This window comes from Leucopleurus acutus, assembly GCF_964270905.1.
Source record: "Leucopleurus acutus genome assembly, chromosome: 20".
NCBI lineage: Eukaryota > Metazoa > Chordata > Mammalia > Artiodactyla > Delphinidae > Leucopleurus > Leucopleurus acutus.
The window spans coordinates 12,809,837-12,832,464 of NC_139162.1; the positions used below are offsets into that span (position 1 = coordinate 12,809,837).

Below are 22,628 nucleotides of genomic sequence, written 5' to 3' on the forward strand. Positions count from 1 at the left end.
GCTCTGCCCCATCACGGGGTTCTGTCTTCTCCTCTGGTGGCTAAATTCCTTGAAGGTGGGATCGCTGTCTCACTTGTATTGCATCCCATACAGCACTCTGTACAGAGTGGATAGAAAATGCTGGGTCAGATTTGCTACACTGCTTAGTACCAAGTCATTCATGAGCAATTTTGGTCAAATACCATCACCTTCTTGCCTTTTAAATCTGTTTTCTCCAAAAAATACCATTTGCTCCAAATGCTTTGAGGTTATGATATTTTTGCTCTTGTGTTGGCTGAATAACTCCATCAAGGCTGGAGTTTAAAAGGTTTTCTGAGATTTGCATAACCTATGAACAGGATAAAACATTTTCCAGGGTAGACTAATAGAGTCTGTTACCCTGTGTATTTAACCAGGGAGAATTGGTGATGGGCAAAACTCATTTTGATTGTATCTGTTTGGGGCTGACATCTCTCTCCTTTGTGATTCCCATTTTTAAGTCAGAACTCAATCAAACACGACAGTCCTTTCCACTGACTTCTCTAGACCTAGATCTATCTCCTCCCCTCTGTTGCAGCTTTGTGCAAATGACATCTTAGATGGTGTTGATGAGTTCATTGAGAGCATTGCTCTTCTGCCGGAACCAGAGAAGACCCTTCACACTCAGGATACAGATCACCAGCACAACTCCAGCCACGGGGAGGAAGAAGGTAATTGGTCACACTGTTTTAGGTGCGGTGCCCCTCTGTGCATCTCCGAGTTGTGGCAAATACCCCAGAACTGCTCTCTGAATCCATTTCAGAAATCTTTTCCAACAAGTTACCCTCTCTCTCCTGCTAGTCTTAAAGGAAGACCCCCCAAGCAGTCTCCTGGAAGAGAAGAAATCAGAGCAGCTGGGCCTGCCTCAGACTCTGCAGCAGGAGTTCTCCCTGATCAACGTGCAGATCCGCAATGTGAACGTGGAGGTGCTCGGGCTTAGCGAACTGTCTCTCGCTTGCGGTTGGCGGTTGGTGGGTGAGGGGACTATTTCAGCCATGATTTAGGCTAGCAATATAGCTTTGCTGCTCTAACAGGGAAGTGTTCTGTGCTTGCTTTTTTGTTTTCTATGTTATCTAAGGACATAGATATTTTACAAACGCAGATTATTTTCCCTTACCCTATTATTTTCTCATAAGATGAACCAAGGGATAAACTGATGCTCAAATGTCTTAAAAATCTCCTTAGATGCTCTAACACCTCATTTTACTCTATGTGAAGATGCTCAGCTCCTGGAAAGTTTAGTGTTTTGGTGGGAGTTACTGGCAAAGTTAATGGCAGGGCTGAGTTTGGAAGCCAGCCTCCTGACTCTCCAAGGCTCTTAGTACTTTGCTGTACGATCTTGCCTTGTAAGCTGGTCATTTCCTCAGAGATTTAGATGCATGTTAAGAAGGTGACCAAGCCTCTTTGTTCATTTAACACACAGAGAGATTTACTCTTTTCCTTTTGGGCAGGTATTGAAATTCTGTGCTTCAGGGAATTGAGTCTTTCTGTGAAGGAGTTTTAAAACTTGATTAATTTTTCTCTTGCCCAGATTCAGTTAACAGTAGGCCTGGATCTGTGCACTTACATAATTGTATCATTTGGCCTTTAAAACAGCTCTGCAATAAGTGGTTTTATCCCCACGCTACAGATCAGGAAACAGAGACACTACGAAATGAAATAACTTGTCCAAGGTCAACAGCTATTTGAATCCGAGTCTCCAGATTTCCCATATGTGTGGCTCTTTTTGCCATCCTCCAGCTGCCATCTCTAGTTGGCAGCACAAGAAATCAAAAGAGATAAAGGATTCCTTGATTAATTGGTTATCTATATCAACTCAGTTTATATTCCCTTTGTCCCAGTTGAGAACAGTTTGGATATCTAGTGATCTAGTCTAAGAAGGAGATCTTGATTCCTTTCCCAGGACTGCTTTTTAAAAATTACTGAGAGGGACTTCCCTGGTGATCCAGTGGTTAAGACTCTGCACTTCCACTGCAGGGGGCGTGGGTTCGATCCCTGGTTGGAGAAGTAAGATCCCATATGCTGTGTGGCATGGCCAAATAAAAAAAAATAATAAAAAAAAATAAAAATTACTGAGCTATAATTCACATACCACAAAATTCACCCTTTTAAAGTTTACAGGGACTTCCCTGGTGGTCCAGTGGTTGAGACTTCGCCTTCCAATGCAGGGGGTATGGGTTCGATCCTTGGTTGGGGAGCTAAGATCCCACATGCCTTGAGGCCAAAAAACCAAAACATAAAACAGAAGCAATAATGTAACAAATTCAATAAAGACTTTAAAAATGGTCCACATCAAAAAAAAATCTTAAAAAAAAAATAAAGTGCACAATTTAGTGGTTCTTAGTACATTCACAAAGCCATGCAGCCATCACCAGTGCTACTTCCAGAGCATTTTCATCATCCCCAGAGAAACCTTACATCCCCTAGCAGCCTCTTCCCATTTCCTCTCTCGCCAGCCCCTAGCAGCCCCCATCTCCTTTAGAGAGAAGGATTTTCCCAGGAGTACTTTTTTTTTGTTTTGACATCTTTATTGGAGTATAACTGCTTTACATTGTTGTGTTAGTTGCTGCTATATAACAAAGTGAATCAGCTATACGTATACATATATCCCCATATCCCCTCCCTCTTGCGTCTCCCTCCCACCCCCCCATCCCACCCCTCTAGGTGGTCACAAAGCACTGAGCTGATCTCCCTGTGCCATGTGGCTGCTTCCCACTAGCTAGCTATTTTACATTTGGTAGTGTATATATTTCATTGCCACTCTCTCACTTAGTCCCAGCTTACCCTTCCCCCTCCCCGTGTCCTCAAGTCCATTCTCTACGTCTGTGTCTTTATTCCTGTCCTGCCCCTAGGTTATTCATAACCATTTTTTAAAAAATTCTATATATATGTTAGCATACAGTAGCTAACACATGTTAGCATACATTTCTCTTTCTGACTTACTTCACTCTGTATGACAGACTCTAGGTCCATCCACCTCACTACAAATAACTCAGTTTCGTTTCTTTTTATGGCTCAGTAATATTCCATTGTATATATGTTCCACATCTTCTTTATCCATTCATCTGTTGATGGACGCTTAGGTTGTTTCCATGTCCTGGCTATTGTAAATAGTGCTGCAGTGAACATTGTGGTACATGTCACTTTTTGAATTATGGTTTTCTTAAGGTACATGCCCAGTAGTGAGATTGCTGGGTCATATGGTAGTTCTATTTTTAGTTTTTTAAGGAACCTCCATACTGTTCTCCATAGTGGCTGTATCAATTTAACATTCCCACCAACAGTGTAAGAGGGTTCCCTTTTCTCCACACCCTCGCCAGCATTTATTGTTTGTAGATTTTTTGATGATGGCCATTCTGACCGGTGTGAGGTGATACCTCATTATAGTTTTGATTTGCATTTCTCTAATGATTAGTGATGTTGAGCATCCTTTCACATGTTTCTTGACAGTCTGTATATCTTCTTCGGAGAAATGTCTATTTAGGTCTTCTGCCCATTTTTGGATTGGGTTGTTTGTTTTTTTGATATTGAGCTGCATGAGTTGCGTGTGTATTTCAGAGATTAATCCTTTGTCAGTTGCTTCGTTTGCAAATATTTTCTCCCATTCTGAGGTTTGTCTTTTAGTCCTGTTATTGGTTTCCTTTGCTGTGCAAAAGCTTTTAAGTTTCATTAGGTCCCATTTGTTTACTTTTGTTTTTATTTCCATTTCTCTAGGAGGTGGGTCAAAAAAGATCTTGCTGTGATTTATGTCATAGAGTGTTCTGCCTATGTTTTCCTCTAAGAGTTTTATAGTGTCTGGCCTTGTATTTAGATCTTTAATCCATTTTGAGTTTATTTTTGAGTATGGTGTTAGGGAGTGTTCTAATTTCATTCTTTTACATGTATCTGTCCAGTTTTCCCAGCACCATTTATTGAAGAGGCTGTCTTTTCTCCACTGTATATTCTTGCCTCCTTTATCAAAGATAAGGTGACCATGTGTGTGTGGGTTTATCTCTGGGCTTTCTATCCTGTTCCATTGATCTATATTTCTGTTTTTGTGCCAGTACCATACTGTCTTGATTACTGTAGCTTTGTAGTATAGCCTGAAGTCAGGGAGCCTGATTCCTCCAGCTCCGTTTTTCTTTCTCAAGATTGCTTTGGCTATTCGGGGTCTTTTGTGTTTCCATACAAATTGTGCAATTTTTTGTTCTAGTTCTGTGAAAAATGCCATTGGTAGTTTGATAGGGATTGCTTTGAATCTGTAGATGGCTCTGGGCAGTATAGTCATTTTCACAATGTTGATTCTTCCAGTCCAAGAACATGGTATATCTCTCCATCTGTTTGTATCATCTTTAATTTCTTTCATCAGTGTCTTAGTTTTCTGCATACAGGTCTTTTTTCTCCTTAGGTAGGTTTATTCCTAGGTCCGCGGAGTACTTTTAACTTGAGTCAGGTTTTTAACATCTTCCTGCTTTATTTTCCCATCTCAAAATAAATATAACAAGTTTCAGCCTATCTCACAGCTTTGGGATGAAGCTTTTTTAAGCAAAAACACTTTGAATTTATTAAATCGGTGCTAAAATTAAAAATCCGTTTTGAAAATGAGTTGTCCACATCTTCCAAATTCATCTTTGGAGACTCTCTCTCACTCCGTTACCAGGAACCTAGAGCATTCAGTTACCTTATTTAAACCTGTTTGCATCTGAAGACCCTTTGCAGTTCCTCTCCAAAGCAGCTATTGATTTGTCCCCTGCAGATGGACGCAGCAGACAGGAGCTGCACAGTGTCTGTGCACTGCAGCAACCACCGCGTCAAGATGCTGGTGAAGTTCCCTGCGCAGTACCCGAACCACGCGGCCCCTTCCTTCCAGTTCATTAACCCCACCACCATCACATCCACTATGAAAGCGAAGCTGCTCAAGGTGGGCATCTGTGTTCATAAGTTCTCCTTGATGTCAGAAGTGGAGAGCACTGCTCATTTGCTTCAGTGTCTGAGTCAAGCAGTGAAGTTGAGTGAAAAAACGAGTCGATAAGATTTGGACATCATGTGTCCTTCCACCTAGCAGGGTTAACGGCTGTATTCTTTTTGTGTAGAAAACATTGAGCGCTGATTCTTAATCTCTTTGGGTCATGGACCGCCCCCTTCTAAAGTCTAATGAAAACCACACACCCTTCCACAGAAAAATTTGCACAGATATTGCGTATAACTTCAGAAATATTGCATATAAATCATAGGCAATTATGTAATTGCATATAATCTGCTCACAGATCTCATTAAAGCTATGTGTTAATCCCAGGTTAATACAATACAATCTCATTTATTTGGAAACTGTAGGCAAAATGTATTCTGAAGCTAAAAGATACTTTCTAATCAGAAAAAAAGTATGTAAGGTCATTAAAAAAATCTGTTCCGTAAAAGGAGATGTTGTTACTTAGAGTGAGGCTGCCTGGCTGGACAGGTGAGGTGTGATAGGACAGCGGTGCCTGAATGGAGGGGTACAGCGTGGCATCTCGTCTTTACCTTTACAGGTTCAGAAACTTGATTTGTCAGTTCACGCAGAGCTAATCAGGTGGAATCCTCATAAAAAAGCCCCATGAGCTGAGATACGTCTTTTTCGGTCTGAGCAGCATCACATGTGAAATAGCAGAAATATCCTGACAGCACCAAGTTGACCTGAATGCTATTCATTTTTTGCCTAGTTTGTGTTATGTACACTTGATTGTTCTATCTTCTTGGGGTATGATAGGTAACCAAGAAATTGTTCAAGCTTTGTGAGGGTCTGTGAAATGCTAATAACTCAGATTTTGTGGTACTTGACGTTTTGTCCTTGGAGTCTGAACATTTTGTTGCCTTGTTTGGACATACAAAAAAGATAGATTTTTCTATTGGTATAAAAATGATAGGATAAGCAAGTGTTTTAAAGGTCTAATTCAGTGCTGTCCAATAGAAATATGATGCAGACTACATGTAATTTTCAATTTTCTAGTAGCCATACTAATAAAAAAAGGTAAATTAATTTCAATAATATTTTAATTTAATCCAGTATATCCAAAGTATTATCATATCAATATGTAAGCAGTATAAAAATTATTGCGATAGCTTACATTCTTTTTTTTTTCTTTTTGGTACTAAGTCTTCAACTTTTGGTGTGAATTTTATGCTTACAGCACATCGCAATCCAGACTAGCCACACTTCATGTGCTTTGTAGTCCGGTAATGACTTTCACGTTAGACAGCCCAGGTCCAATTTACATGCCTACCTTCAGTATGTGTATGTCAGGTTATACCGATGGCCTGTGCTTTAAAATGTTAAGCTGCATATATATATGTATATAAAATATATACATGTTATTAAAGTATAGTTGACTTACAATGTTGTGCCCCAATCTCTGCTGTACAGCAAAGTGACTCAGTTATACACATATATACATTCTTTTTTTTAATATTCTTTTCCATTATGGTTTATCCCAGGAGATTGGATATAGTTCCCTGTGCTATACAGTAGGACCTTGTTGTTTATCCATTCTAAATGAAATAGTTTACATTTACCAACCCTAAGTTCCCAGGCCATCTGTCTCCCTTCCCCCTCACCCTTGGCAACCCCAAGTCTGTTCTCTATGTCTGTGAGTCTGTTTCTGTTTTGTAGATAGGTTCATTTGTGCCATATTTTAGATTCCACATATAAGTGATATCATATGGTATTTGTCTTTCTCTTTCTGACTTACTTCAATTAGTATGATAATTTCTAGTTGCATCCATGTTGCTGCAAATGGCATTATTTTGTTCTTTTTTTATGGCTGAGTAGTGTTCCATTGTATGTATGTACCACATCTTCTTTATCAATTTATTTGTCAGTGGACATTTAGGTTGTTTCCATGTTTTGGCTATTGTGAATAGTGCGCTATGAACATAGGGGTGCATGTATCTTTTTGAATTATAGTTTTGTCCAGGTATATTAGGCTTTATATTTTTAAAGGACCCCCCCCAAAAAGGTACATTTTAATTTTCACTAAAGTGAAATCTGTTCCCCCTGGCATGTATGTATCACATGGAACAGTTTTCAGTCCAGACTGGAGGATATTACTCTAAGTGATGCTGAGATTTCTCATGGAGGAGGGTGGGGTCGGGGGAGAGCAAAGGAGTAGAACTCACTATAAAGGAAGAATGGTGGTTCTAATCGTGCTCTCTGAGAGCCAGTGCATGTGCCTGCCATGGCAAAGGAAAGGGCATCTGGAAGAGGATTCACAAATGAATCTTTTCCCTGAGCCCCTCGGGGAGGGGGAAGGTGGTGTGTTGTGTTGGCAGCCTCAGACACAGCCATGCTCCGGTGCCCCAGCATCGTTGCTGCTTCCGATGCTTCACACAATAAAAAAGAGTCAGGAGAAAGAATGTTGCTCTTCTTGACTGCGTTTTGTGCCTTTTCTAGATCCTGAAAGACACGTCCCTGCAAAAAGTGAAACGCAACCAGAGCTGTTTGGAGCCCTGCCTGCGCCAGCTCGTCTCCTGCCTTGAGTCTTTTGTGGTGGGATCCTTGTTACCAAGCTATGCTTTGGGGTTTCGTTTCCTTTCCTCCTCCCTAAAATCCTGGGCTCCCTGATCTTGGAATAATGTGTCCTGTTTTGTAATTTGGCTTGAAGACAGATTGTGGGTTTTAGTCTCTTGCTTTTAAAATTTCAGAACCAAGAAGACAGCGCTTCCAGCAATCCCTTCGCGCTCCCGAACTCTGTCACGCCACCCCTACCGACGTTTGCCCGGGTGACCACCGCCTACGGGTCCTACCAGGATGCCAACATTCCCTTTCCCAGGACCTCGGGGGCCAGATTCTGCGGGGCAGGTTGGTCTCTTTAGGTTCTCTGATTCTAGATTTCGAGAGAGAGAAGCTAAGAATGTCTGTATAAAAATTTCCATCAGAAAATGTTTCTTTGTTTTTATTTCCTGAGAACTCAAAAGATTTCTGTCATAGTGTTATCTGAAGCCGAATTGGCATCTGGGGACATACCCTAAGAATGTTCACCAGATTTACAGACTTAACTTGTTTCATTCTGATGAGTGTGAATTTGAGTCTTGACTCAACCCATTGAAAATACACATAGGAAATATAAAGTACCTGTGAAGACTTTTTCCAAACCACATATATCCCATCTCTCCTGAATCCTGGAGATTCTTATCTTTGTTTTTATTAAGTACGGCTGCCGTTGGTGAGCCTCTGTAGCTTAGGATACTATGTCTTATCCTTCAGGTATATTGAGGTAGACAAAAGATGGACCAGTGCTTTCTTAGGATTTCCCGTGACCAGCTCATTGACCTTGATGTGCACGTGTGATGTCTCCTTTGACAGGGTACCTGGTGTATTTCACAAGGCCCATGACGATGCACCGAGCGGTGTCTCCGACTGAGCCTACTCCGAGGTGAGTCTGGGAGATGCAGGTGTACGCTACATTCATGGGCCAGAAATAGGCAGACATCTGGGAATTTGTCTTTGGACAGTTTGTGTTAGTTATCACTCATTATAAGATTAACTCCCAAAAGATCATGGTTCATTGAATTTCACCCAAGCTGAGATTTCTACTGTAAAGTTACTACTAGGAGTTGCTTGATAAAAACTGTTGTCAAAACAAGGCAAATTCTTTTTTAATGTGCTCTTCCCCTATCGCTAAAGTATTATCTGAATATTAAATAAAACTAGAATAATAGCAAGAGATAATCTATAGTCTCGTAACACTAATAGGCCACTTCTAACATTACCACACACATGTAGTGTATGTGCAGCCATCACTAGAGTCAATTCTAGAACCTTTTCATTATCCCAGAAAGAAACTTTGAATCCCTTAAGGGTCACCCCAGTCCCTAAGTCCCCCATTCCTCCAGCCCTGGGCAAACACTGATCTACTTTCTGTCTATAAATTTGCCTGTTCTGGACAGTTCATATAAATGGAATTATATGTGTGTTCTTTTGTAACTGACGTCTTTCACTTAGTATATTTTCAAGGATCATACATGTTGTAGCATGTATCAGTACTTCATTTCTTCTTATTGCCAAATAATATTCCATTACATGTATATACCATGTTTTATTTATTCATACATCAGTCATTGGACATTGGGACTGTTTCCACTTTTTGGCCATTATGAATAATGCTGCTATGAACATTCTGTGCCAATTTTGTGTGGATATGTATTTTTTCATTTTTCTTGGATATATACCTAGGAACTGAATGACTGGATCATATTATAAATTTTTTTCTTAATTAATACACTTTATCTTTTAGAGCAATTTTGGGTTCATAGCAAAATTGAGTGCAGAGTACATATACCCCTGTCCCCACACCTTTACAACCTTCCCCATATTAGTGGTTTTTTAAACTTAAATATTATGCTGTAGACTTCTGGTTCTGCAGTGTGATGACCAGGATAACTTGGAAACCCTCCTGCTACAAACACCTGGTTATACTGTATATGATATAATTAGCATACTTAATAATGAATAGCTAAGCTAACAAGAAAGAAAAGACATTGCACCAAGTTCATGAACAGGTGCTACGGCTGTCCTGGGAGTTTGCCAGTTTCTGCAGTAACCCAAGCAGATGAGAACTTGACCCTACAAGAAGTGGGAGTTAAATGCCAGAGAACACCCTACATTACACTAGATTCCTTATTTGAAAGGTTGGATTAGAAAACAATCACCTACTCTTTTTTTTTTTTTTTTTTTTTTAATTTTATGTTTTTGGCTGCGTTGGGTCTTGTTACTGCATGCAGGCTTTCTCTAGTTGCGGCGAGCGGGGGCTACTCTTCATTGCGCTGCGTGGGCTTCTCACTGTGGTGGCTTCTCTTGTTGTAGAGCACGGGCTCTAGGTGCGCAGGCTTCAGTAGTTGTGGCACACGGGCTCAGTAGTTGTGGCACACGGGCTCAGTAGTTGTGGCACATGGGCTCAGTAGTTGTGGCTTGTGGGCTCTAGAGCGCAGGCTCAGTAGTTGTGGCGCACGGGCTTAGTTGCTCCGCGGCATGTGGGATCTTCCCGGAGCAGGGCTCGAACCCGTGTCCCCTGCATTGGCAGGCAGATTCTTAACCACTGCGCCACCAGGGAAGCCCCCAATCACCTACTCTTAAAAGGAAACAACAGATATCTGTGTCTGGACTTTGGGTCAGTGGGAAAGTGTTCCTATTAGAACATTTTCCTTAATAACAGTATTGTATTGAGGTATAATTTAGGGTACACAAATGTGAAGTCTGTACCTTGATGACCAGCACCCAGATCAGGATACAGAGCCTTGTCCTCACTCCCAAAAGTTCCCTGGTCCCTTTACCCAGAGGAAATGATTCTTCTGCTTCCATCATTGAAGTTTAGTTTGCCTGTGCTTGAACTTCATCTAAATAGAATCATCCAGCATGTCCTATTTTATGTCTGGCATGTTTTGCTCAACTTAACGTTTTTGAAATTGATCCACGTGGTTGCATGGATCAGTAGTTCCATGGTATGAAAATAATATAATTTGCTTATTCATACTCCTGTTGATGGACATTTGGATTATTTCCAGTTTTTATTTTATTATATGTAGACCTACACATACAAGTCTTTTTTTTTAAATTTCATACAAGTCTTTTTATGGACATGTGTATTAATTTCTCTACCCAAGGAGTAGAATCCCTGGGTCATAGGATACGTGCATGTTTAATTTTATTAGAATTGCCAAAAAGTCTGTCCCCGTGGTTATGCCGTGTTACACTCTTCCAGCAACGTTTCAGAGTTCTGGCTGCTCCACATCCTCTCCAAAACTTGGTGTTTTTAGTCTTTTCAGCTTTAGCCATTGTGGTGGGTGTGTAGTATTATCTCATTGTGCTTTAATTTGTGCTTCCATGGTGGTGACTAATGATGGTGAACAGCTTTTGTGTGCTAATTGACCACTTGGATATCTTCTTTGGTGATTTGCCTGTTCTAGTATTTTGTCCAGTTTTTTTTAGACTGTGTTTCTTATTATCTATTTGTGGTAGTTCTTTATCAATTCTTATTGCAAATTCTTTGCTGGGTGTATGTATTGATTTTCTCCTAATCTATGGCTTATCTTTGTCCCTCTTTAAAGACTTTCAATTTTCAGCAGTTTTTAATTTTGATGCAGTTCAGTTTATCCTTTTTAAGTGTTAGGGTTAGTGCTTCTGTGTCCTGTCTAAAAATAATCTCTGCCTATCCCAAGGTCATGAAAATATTCTGTGTTTTCTCTTAAAAATTTATAGATGTAAATTCCTTATGTAGAGATATATAGTTGTTATATATATAGCACTATTTATGGAAAAGATTTTGCTTTTGTTGAATTTGCATTGATACTTTTGTTGAAAATCAATTGACCGTATGTTTTGGATCTGTTTCTGGACTCTATTTTTTTCTTTGGTTTATTGGTCTCTCCTTATGCCAACAGTACACTGTTAATGTAGGTTTATATAGTAAGTCTTCAAATCTGGTAATGTTAAGTCCTCTAACTTTATTATTCTCATTCAGGATTGTGTTGGCTACTCTATAGATCTTTTGCATTTCTGTAAAAATAGAAATCAGCTTACTGGTTCCTACAGAAAAAAGCCTGCTCATATTTTGATTGGAGTTGTGTTGATTCTATAGATCAACTTGGAGAAAATTGACACCTTAACTATCTGGAATCTTCTAGTCTATTAACATGGTGTATTTCTCTATTGTTTTGAGTCTTTAATTTCTCTCAGAAATATTTTGTATTTTCCATGCACTTTTTTTTAAAAATGTGTTCCTAGGTATTGCATGTGTTTTTTTTTTTTTTTGTGTGTGTGTGTGTGTGTGGTACGCGGGCCTCTCACGATTGTGGCCTCTCCCGTTGCGGAGCACAGGCTCCGGACGCGCAGGCTCAGCTGCCATGGCTCATGGGCCCAGCCGCTCCGCGGCATGTGGGATCTTCCCAGACCGGGGCACGAACCCGTGTCCCCTGTATCAGCAGGCGGACTCTCAACCACTGTGCCACCAGGGAAGCCCGGTATTACATGTGTTTTGATGCTATTGTAAATGCAATTTTATTATTTTCCAAATGTTTGTTTTTAATATATAGAAATACAGTAGATTATTGTAGATTGACCTTGTATCTAAATTCACTTATTAGTTTAAGTAATTTATAGACTCCTTTGAATTTTCTATGTATATAGTCATAGAAACATTCTCCGCTTCTGCAGATAAAGCATTTTTCAGTTCTAAAAGTGCTCTTTGATTCCTTTTTGGAGTTTCCATTTTTTCCCCATTTCATCCATCTTTTTCTCCTGATTTCATCAAGCGCTAAGAATGGCATCACTTAGAACTATGGAAAGATCCAAGTTAATCGTGCCTTTTCAACCACAGGTCTCTGTCAGCTTTATCTGCCTATCATACTGGCTTGATTGCGCCCATGAAGATCCGCACAGAGGCCCCTGGGAACCTCCGTTTGTACAGCGGGAGCCCCACGCGCAGTGAGAAGGAGCAGGTCTCCATCAGCTCCTTCTACTACAAGGAGCGGGTAAGCGGCTGATCCACGGCCTTTGATTCTTATCCCTTCCCCAGATTCTTGTCCTTGGCCTCCCTGCCTGCCACGCACAGCAGCTAAATTAGTGATCCCCCTGGGGTCTTTCCCTTTCATACTTAGTGTGTTAGAGAAAGACCGTTGCTTTGTTCCTTTCGGTTGGTTTTTAACTACTGTAAATTATATAGGAGGGGGAGGGGTGGTTGGTTGTTATAATCCGTACTCTTCCCTCCCTTTAACCCTGTCCTGTGATCCCTATACATGAAGTCGATTCCCATCCTCTGAGATAGAATCACGTAGCTTCAGGTCTTCCTGGGTATTCTGATATTTGTCACCAAATTAAGGGATGCTTCAGAAGGCTTGGGATCCTGATATATTTGGAACTTCATAGTTGTGGGAAGTTTTCAAGTTGACCTCTAAGAGGTTTTATACTTTCACAAAGTCTGCACCGAAGTACCCATTTGAATGGACCGGTTTATACAAAAATCACCTGAAACTGTCCTTCTGTTCCTGGGTTCTTAAGGAACTCATCGTCCCTACAGTAGCTATTAAGCTGTCAGAAGCCTTTGGTGACAACAGTGTAGAGAATATCGTCAGAGCGTGGGAATGATTCTGAGAACTTTCTGTGTTATCAGGTTGAGTCTGGCTTAAACTGTCTTTTAACTGACATGATGTATTAACTGGTTACCACTGAACTACTCACAAACTCAGTCCTTAGGAATTCTTTGTTGCTCTCTCCCACTAATTGAGAAATGATGGATTGACTATAATTAAAATTTGTTTTTTTGTTAAAAATTGAGTTATTTAAAATAAAACCCCAATTTCCAGCAGGTGTTGGAGGTGTCTTCACTTTGATTACAGTGTAGTGTCTAACCTTCCTGGTTTGCATGATGTTGGCTGTCGCTGACTTTGTCAGGTCTTAGGGTTGTATGTGACAAATGAGTGGCAGGAACTGATGCTTGAGGCATGACCAGTCTTGGGCAAAACCTTCAGTCAAATAGGGAAAATGATTTTTTGGTTGCCTTTCTGGCCAGCTCCATAGTCCCTTTCTTTGCATCTCTGACGGAGTTCTCCACCCCACCGCTGCCTCCCCCCACCCCGCCCTGTCCTGCACCTGTCACAGAACTTCTTAGAACACTTTTATCTTCCCAAGTCCTTTACATTCAAAAAAAAATTTTTTTTTTTTCTTTTTCTGCAAGCTAGCGAGTAACTGGTGAGAAGCTTTGATAAACTGGTTGGAACTAAGGCATTTTATTATTGATGTAGTAGCTAAACAAACTCAAGGTTGAATAAATGTGGGAATTTTCTTTAGCACCAGGGCCAGGTTGAGGAGACCTGTTAGTCAAAGAGGCAGTTCTGAATTCCCCTTTGCATCATGCCCCGTGCTTCTCGTGCTTGGGTTCAGATTGGGCAGCATAGCTGGGACTTGCACTTTTGACCCTGTGATAGTGTGTAAAGGTCTTGTTTCATCAAAATAACTCCAGTTCCAAGAAGGAGCCTCTCCTAATGCAGAAGCCTTTGTAAGGCCTACATTTATATTTTTGATGGTCTGGACTCTCTTTTACGACAAACACACTGTAATCATGAAGAGGGAACAAAGGCACATAGATAATTAGCTCTTATCAGACAGGATATGCTGGGGCGTGGAGGAAGGATTGTGATATTTCACTTTGGGGTGATTCCCAGTGTGCTGCTTCTCCCCAGAAAACAGGCCATTGTAGTCCCCTAGAATGACATAGTAAGTGGTCTCTGAATTGTATTTCAGACAGTGAGCGAATAAGGTGGGGGGGAGGTAGTTTTATTATAATTTCATATGAAACTTTTGTATTGATGTATAGCCTATGTGCAGAAAAGTTCACAAATCATAGGTCTATAATTCAGTCAATTAGCAATCACAGGAAATAGACTGTTCCAAGACATAGACTATTCCAAGAACCCTAGAAGCCCTGGGAGAGGGAGGCACATTTTAATGTATGACACATAGTAATTATTAGGTTAAATCATATGAAACTGCTGATATTTGAGCATTTTTGACCTTAAGAAAAAGTTTCACATGGTTCAGCCTAGTAAGAAGTTAAAATCAGTTATCAATAACTGGTCAGTCAGTTATTTTGTGATGAATCTAAAATAAACTTGTAAACTCTCCTTGAAGCTTGTTCACGTCCATCCCATTTACATACGGCATGGGGAAGGAATTACAGGAATGAAATATGGCCATCTTATTTTCCTCACAGAGGACACGATAACAGTTTTATCCCTCGAGAAGTATTTTCTGATTCCTGGGTGTCTAGTTTCAAATGTCAAATAATATCACTTTTATTACTTTTGTCCTGGAAACGATTCCAGTGTACTAAATTTCTCTGTGCTTAAGTCTTCATTTTCAGCCCAAATTTTATCTCCTGCATACTTTTTTTTTTTCTCCTGCATACTTTTATTCTTGTTCAGATCTCTACCCCTGAGAGCTTTAAATGAGTAAGAAGAAAGGAAAAGAATATAACTGCATTAAAGTATAACAATGAAAGAATTATAGAGTATTTTGGAGATTGCAGAAATATCTTCCTAGAGCCACTGGGGACTAATACTCATTTTTCTTGTTTTTGTGTTTTTACCCTGCCCTACTTAGGTCATCTTGTTATATCACCCAGAGGTTCTCCAGATGGAATTCCAGTGTTTGCTCTTAAAATTTTTTTAAATGTGAGAGATGTAAAAATAAATTAATAAAACCATTAAATTTCATATAAGAAGTTAGAAAGCACAGAGAGATGCTAACATTCATTTGGTAACTGGACCATCTGTTAATAGCTGATGAAATATTGTTTATTCTTAGGGTAAATCAGAAGGCCCAGGACTTAAGATAAACATCAGGCATTGCCCTGTAAACATTTAAAAATTTTTGCAGCTTCCCACATTCACTTCAGTTGACATCACTAAAATAGCTTTAATGTAAATAACTGAGGAGGCCTTGAAGTTAATAGAGTAATTTCTGATTTTGCGAAACAGTGTTGTATGCTCCCAGTTTCACACTGATGCTCCCGTGGTTAGCAAGAGCCCTGGGGAGCATCACCCTTCAGTTCTCTCAGGCTCTCACTTCCTCATGGCACCACTCTGAGGATGGTCCTGCAGTCCCAAGGTCAAGACTTCAGTTTCCCTGGCGTGCCCCACCCCCCCCAGCCACACACCAAAAACAATTCGGTGTTGAATCTCTTGAGGAACTTCTTCCTTTTTAGGAATGAGAAGCTTCTCGCACATACGTATGCTTTTGAAGGGGAAGCAGAGTTCTCCACCTGTTTCCTTTTTTTTTGGCTGCGCTGGCCTGTGTGGGTCTTAGCGCAGCATGTGGGATCCTAGTTCCCGACCAGGGATGGAACGCGCATCCCCTGCATTGGAAGCGTGGAGTCTTAACCTCTGGACCGCCAGGGAAGTCCCTCCACCTGTTTCTTACGATCTTAATTCTTGTAAGAGAACCACAAATCTCCGTCGTAGTTCCTCTGTTAGAGCTGTGTGGATGTCAGCCTCCTGATACCTTGAAATGTGTTTCCGACTAAAGGACAACGGCATTGAAGCTGTGTATGGAGTGTGATGGGTTGGGAGGGGGGTGAGGGAATCTAAATACTGCTGTGCTGAGTTTCAGATTTTTCAGTCATTCCCATCCCAATTTTGCAGTATATTATGGTACCTTTGAATCCATCAGATGTATGGGAAGCTTTCATTTTATTCTATATTTTTTCCCTTTTAATTTTCTTGGTGTTTTTCTTCCCTCCTCGTGGGTGTAACGTTTTCACGCACAGATGTCTCCTCGCTCTGCCCGGCGACGTTGGTCCATACAAGCAATTAACGACTTCCCGGTACTGTGCGCTGTGCAAATGCTCTCCTTAACTAATCCTGTCTCTGCCCAAAGGCCCAAGAATAAAATGCCACCTGCCTGGCTTTGAGGAACCTGAAATGACAGGCTGGCTGGTTTTCAGGACCAGCATAATCAATTTCTCACTCTTGGGAGTCAGGCACCAAGGACTGCCTCCTGGTTCTATCAGTTTCAAATGGGTGAATACTGATATCGTTAAGGATTGTGAATGGACTTCTTTGAAAATGAAGCTGAATGCTGGATTTCTTGGAAAGAACCCCAGTGATAAGCCTTTAGCTCACCTGATTTCACTTGGAGTATTTGTATAATTTCACAGAGCTTTCAAAAGCCTACCTTTGGCATGGCGGGGCAGCAGAGGAAGATATAAGAGGCTTCTACCATTTTGTCTCCGTTTTTATCGTCTTGCTCGAGTTCACAGAGGGAGGTGCCCACCTGCTTCATTGGCATGACACCGAAGCTAGATTTTAATCCTTTGGGAATTTCCTGGAACAAATTTTTTCCTTGCCATCAGTATTTTGCATTGACAATAAAACCTCTGCAATGGACATCTTCTCTTCCTTTTCTCTTGCTTACTCTCTCCTCTTCTGTCTTCCTCTCCCACCCCCTTTGTGTTTCAGTCGTGCCATGGTGACCTCAGGCTGTGCAAGGCAGCTTTGAGGCTTTTGTGTACGTTTCATTTGGTGTAAAAAAAAAAAAAAAAATTAGGGGCATAGTCCTATAACCTTTTCATATAAAAACCAGTTGAAATCAGGAACCTTGATTAGCAAGTTCCACTGCTGCCCAACAACCTGGGGGTGGAGCTGCCTCCATGGCCATCTTTCCTCAGAAAGCCTGTCCTACCAACCCAACTGCTGCGTTTCCACGGATTTTTCCAGAAGTCCCTGCTCCTGCTGCTATTTAAAGAGGAACTCATTTTGACTCACTGCCCACTCTGCTGATGATTATGCATTGTCGACGGGGTTGCTGCGAAGCAGTTGGTGGCTTATTCTTGGGCTGTTTTTACATTTAACCCATTTATTGCCATCGATGTTGCCTCCGATTGTAGCAGTAACACTGGTGGTTCAGTCGCAAGCTGGCTATTGGTTGTCATTCAGTGCTCTCTGCACCAGTGCCTCCCCGCTCCCACCGCCCCTCCCTCCCTACCCCGATCCTCCCTGTCCTGTTTCCCGTAATTCCATGAACACCTTCTTGGTCTGTTCAGAGGAGCATCCCAGTCTCATTGTGTGATAACTTGTCTGTCTTGCTTTGTCTCTCCTCCCTCGATCCCTGCTCATGGAATCTGTGGGGAAGGGGTGTTTTCTATCGATGGGGCATTGAGATGACCTAAGAGAAGTGCAGAGTCCTTCACCTCCCAGAGGTACCGATTTTACTGCACAGAAATGTATACACATTTAAGCCCGTCAGAGTGGGACTGGAGCAATGCAGGAGGTTTTAGGGGGCTTTGGGGCCCCTGTGCCCTTTTCTCACCTGGAAAGGTCAGCCACACCTCATCCCGGTGTGTCATGGTTGTCGTCACCTGACAGGTACTCAGACTAGAGAGGTTATTCTAAAATCTCCAGCAAGATACTAAGGCAAAGAAATCTTGGGAAGGTGTGGATGAGGTATGAACCATTTTTGTTGCCAGAACACTAGAGGAAACACTCCGTGCTTCTTAGGGAGCACCTGGGTCCTAGGCCCTGACACCTGATTTGAGATCTACCACATCTTTGTTCAGGCAGCCTTGTTGGATTTGAATCCCCAGAATAATTTGCCATGAGACAGGTTTACTGAGTGACCTCCATAGCCCGAAGGGGAGATAGTTCATGTTTAAAAGCCATCAACCTCCAAGTTTGAAGAAAAAATATTTTGTGACCCCCCCCTTAAAGATTTTTTATAATGTTTTATAGTTATTCCTTGCTGGATTAAATGAACAAAAACAGCTGTCCCTTAATTGCTTTCACACTTCGATTCTTGGTGGCAGCTATCATGAGGGTGATCCTGTGTTAGGGAATCTCCTCCTATTGTAGGCTCTAAGGCAGCTTATCGAGGTCCGTAAAGCACCACCTGTGCATCAGCACAGAGCAAACAGAGAAGCACCTGGAAGCCTGGTGTCTCCAGAAGCTGACAAGGAAGTCCCAGGAAATACAGACAGTGACTTCTGTAATTCTGTGAAGGGTAGTTGCAGAAAGCTGCCCAGACCACTATCTTCACATTTTCATCCAGGACTTATTGATGACTCACACAGGCCCGTTTCTGCCAATCTCTGTCACCCAAGACTGCAAATGGGAGAAGAGCCCTGAGACGTCTCTTTGGACCCTGAGTTTTCTTTTCTCTGAATGTGTCGAATCCTAACAAATCCAAAAAGGAAGTTAAACGGCGCGAGGTTCAGGCTCGTGAGCCTGGCCTGAAACACAGCACCTTGGCCTGAGCCTGGCGTGTTAAGCCCTGTAGCCACAGGAGCTGCTTGCGTCTGCACGCTGCTCTGGCTCAGCAGTGCTTGGCAGAGAAGTGACTTTAGAAGTGAGTAATTGTAGACAGTGGTGTGTTGGACAGCCCTCACTGGAATCAGGTGATCTCTGTATATGCAGAAATGGATCTGTTTTTATATGGATCAAACTATTTACATATTAACAGGTAACTTAGGACTTAATTTTCCCCCCTTTTTAATTTAAAATCATACTCTTAAAAGCAGGTTAGCAAGTATGGGCTTAGCAGCCTGAGAACCTGTGTTCAAAGCTGAGCTCTTAGGAGTGTGGCCTTGAGTAAGCTCACATCCTCATTGGTGAAGTCCAGGGCGTCTCTCATTTCCCAAATACAGGCTCCTCTCTGGCCATTGTAGAGAAGGCTCTGGGGAAATAGGATAATTGCTCGTGTTCTTCTTCTACATCCATTACCCAGGTCCCTCTGCTCAAGTATTTTTGACATTCTGAAAATGATCCTTTTTAGAAATATTTCAAGTCTGCTAGGAAAAACATTCTGATGTGAACTAGTCTATTTGCAAATGAACCACTTTGGGCACATGGGCCTTAATATTATGCTTTCATTGGGTTTGCTTAAAAAGTCAGGCAACTGTGGATGTTTCCAGTGTGGCTGTTCCCATCCCTCACGAGGTGTCTATTGGTTTCCACTGTTCAGTTAAACGGATCTGTCGTGAATTGCTCAATTGTTGAAGGGCTTCTTATTTTCTCTTTGTAATGCGGAGCCAGAGTCAGTGCCTGGAACTGTTTTAGAAGCCTTTCAACAAACCTGGAAGCCCCAATTAGATGGATCCTATTTGATTCCAGATGGAATCTTTTGAATGTAGATCTTTTCTTTCTGCCTTTAAAAAAAAAATCCAGTACCCTAAATGTCATTGGAGATGACGAATTATGTGGGGCCTTGTGGGTATGTCATTTCCCGGGATTCTTAAACTTCCAGAAGTCTGGATAAAAGTCACAGTGAAGTGAGTTTATGGACTGATGCCCTCCGTGTTCTAGTTAACCATGTTGTGCCGTCCCATCACTGCAGGGTCGGTGTATGCTGAGTTACTCTCTGTAAAACCGGTCCTAGTGCTCAGGGCACGTGTGACAGCACAGTCTAATGTCAGTAAACGCTGCCTGGCTCCAGCCCATCCTGACAGGCCGTTTTTCTCGTTAGCACAGTCACCCCTTACTTGCACCCACATCACAGTTCTTCTTTAGAAAATAACCAAGGCCAGCAGAGAATTGAAGGGCTACTAGCCCCCAAGAATAGATGCAGTTTCCTCTTGTGTTGCAGAATAATGACTTGTGTATGGATACATAGTAACTGAACTGCTTCTAAGACCAAATAGGTTAAGATTCCAAATTGATAGCATATGTATTTACAAACGATGTTGAACAATTCAAATACTTTAGCTAAACATCTACATTTACCTGCCATGCACTGAGTCCGGGTGTCCTGGGTTTAGCAGGTTCCATGCCGCTTACTAATCCTATGGGAAGTTACGTGTGTTGGACAACTTTGGGCGTTAGATGGGACGTGAACGGTCAGAAATGCCTGGATATAGACCATGACTGATTTATGGAAGAGTGATTGTATCAAAATCACTGGTGGAAAACGAATTTATCTATGAACCATCTAAATGATAATATACTCTACATGCCCGAGAGTTTATGGACATTTATAATAATTACAGATTTTTAAATTGCACTTTTTCAGTTGACACTTTGCAGTCTCACCTTTTCATTGTCCCCTGATTAACCTTGTGAGATTGGAACCACAGAGCTTATCAGGAGCCCAGAGTTACCAGTGAGCAAAGAGAGAGTGACACAAGCCTGAATTCACCGCAAAAAAGGAACGTGCCTGGGATCGCAATGAGACAGGGCATGTGTTAATAAGACCAGTAAGACTTGGTTTTCTGACTCCACATTACAGGGCCCTTTCACTGGTTCCTTTTGCCTCCTTTGTTAATAAATATGTCACTTCCCTCCTGAGATGAATCACTTTGGCGACCCCCTTTCTAACTTCTGGCAATAAAATAAAATAGAATATTGCTCCCTTGGCTGGTCGTCATTTTGAAGATACCAGATGGGGCTGCACCCTCATAATTCTCATTTTCCAGGACATCTCTCATTTCCCACATACAGGCTCCTCTGTAGCCATTTGTAGGGAAGGCTCTGGGGAAATAGGATAATTGCTTATGATCTTCCACATCCATTACCCAGGTCCCTCTGCTCAGGTATTTTTGACATTCTAAATGATCACTTTTAGAAATAATTCAAATCTGCTAGGGAAGACAGGGTAACTTTTCTTGAGCTGCTCAGTTTCTGTGTCTGCCTCCCATAGATGAAAGTTTGCAGATCCCACACTGCTGTGTCTGAATTAAATTTCAACAAATCCAATTTAAATTGTCTGAAAAGGAAAGAAAAAAAAAACTTTAATTAGTTTCAAGCAAGAATTTGAACCTAGGGCTGAACCCAACCTTAAAAGTTGCTCTTCTCCCACATTTTTGTGGTCTTTACTAACTTATTTACTTGCTGTTCTTTCTTTTTTAAATTCTGGCTTCCAGGTGTTTTTGAGCACCTGCAGAATGTATATAGCACTGCAGTAGGTGCTTATTTTCCTCTTAGGATTCTGGGCCATGAGCTCAATGCCCTTTGTCATCCTTTTATTTTCTACAGATGCTGATTGATATAATTGTGGGCATGATGTAATGCAAGGTCTCTGCAAATTACCAATGACCCAACTATGGTGTGCTCTGCAAATGTAGGTTTCCATTCATCGAAGTCCCCATTAGTTATATCTTGTCATTTCCCCCAGAAATCAAGGAGATGGAAAAGTAAGCGTGAGGGATCGGACTCTGGGAATCGACCAATCAAGGCTGCTGGGAAAGTGATCATTCAGGATATTGCCTGCCTTCTTCCTGTTCACAAGTCATTGGGAGAACTATACATGTAAGTTCAGAATTTCAACTATGCCGTGCTTCCCACTTAGATATGAATATCAAAGTTGTTTATTTTATTTTTTGGCCGTGCCTTGCAGGATCTCAGTTCCCTGACGAGGGATTGAACCCAGGCAGTTGAAAGCCTGGAATCCTAATCACTAGGCCACTGGGGAACTCCCTGTTTATTTTAGTTTTTGAGATACCGGAATCCTTTTTAGAAGAGGCCCAGTGCATTAGCTTTCTTCTGCTGCATAGCAAATTACCACAGACCTAGCGTTTAAACAACACACATTTATTATCTCAAAGTTTCTCTGGGTCAGGAGTCTGGGCATGGCTTACCTGGGTCCTTGCTCTGGTCTCCCCAGGCTGAAATTATGAAGTCGGCCGCATGGTGGTCTTAACCAATGCTCAGGGTCCTCTTCCAAACTCATTCAGGTTGTTAGCAGAATTCAGTTCCTTGCAGCCGGAGAACTCAGGGAATTTCATCTTCTCCAAGACCAGCAGAAGTGTCTCACTGATGCTTCACTGTCTTTCTAAGGTCTCATCTGATTAGGTCAGGCCCACCCAGGAGAATCTCCCTTTTGACAATTACAGGAGTGATATGTCATCAGTATTGACTGGTCTTGACCCCGTTTAAAGGGAGGGTTTATACAAGGCCTGTACAGCAGGGGCCAGCAATCTCGGGCACAGTCTCAGGATTCTGCCTCCTGTACTTAATATGTAAAACAGTTTAAAAGCAGAGCTACTTTGGTTGAAGGGAGCTGGGAGGTGGGTGACAGGCACACAGAAGCTGCTGACCTGTGGTTCCCCTTCTTCCTGAACTTGAACACATAATAAAAAATATTTATTTTGTTGTTTATGTACAACACATTAGTCCTTGTT

General features: G+C 41.6%; 1 protein-coding gene across 2 annotated transcripts in view; it reads left to right on the plus strand.

The window, feature by feature from the left end:
* WDR59 (WD repeat domain 59) overlaps positions 1-22,628 on the plus strand; it is a gene marked incomplete at its 5' end in the record, with an annotated part of 84,102 nt that overhangs the window by 42,757 nt on the left and 18,717 nt on the right. The window contains 9 exons of one of the 2 annotated variants that reach the window (XM_082863216.1): positions 557-689; positions 820-944; positions 4,754-4,918; positions 7,424-7,519; positions 7,675-7,831; positions 8,336-8,405; positions 12,345-12,498; positions 16,290-16,346; positions 21,623-21,756. In XM_082863216.1, coding sequence (XP_082719342.1) covers positions 557-689; positions 820-944; positions 4,754-4,918; positions 7,424-7,519; positions 7,675-7,831; positions 8,336-8,405; positions 12,345-12,498; positions 16,290-16,346; positions 21,623-21,756 — 1,091 coding nt within the window. The remainder of the gene's footprint in view (positions 1-556; positions 690-819; positions 945-4,753; positions 4,919-7,423; positions 7,520-7,674; positions 7,832-8,335; positions 8,406-12,344; positions 12,499-16,289; positions 16,347-21,622; positions 21,757-22,628) is intronic. The other variant, XM_082863215.1, reaches the window with a different exon arrangement.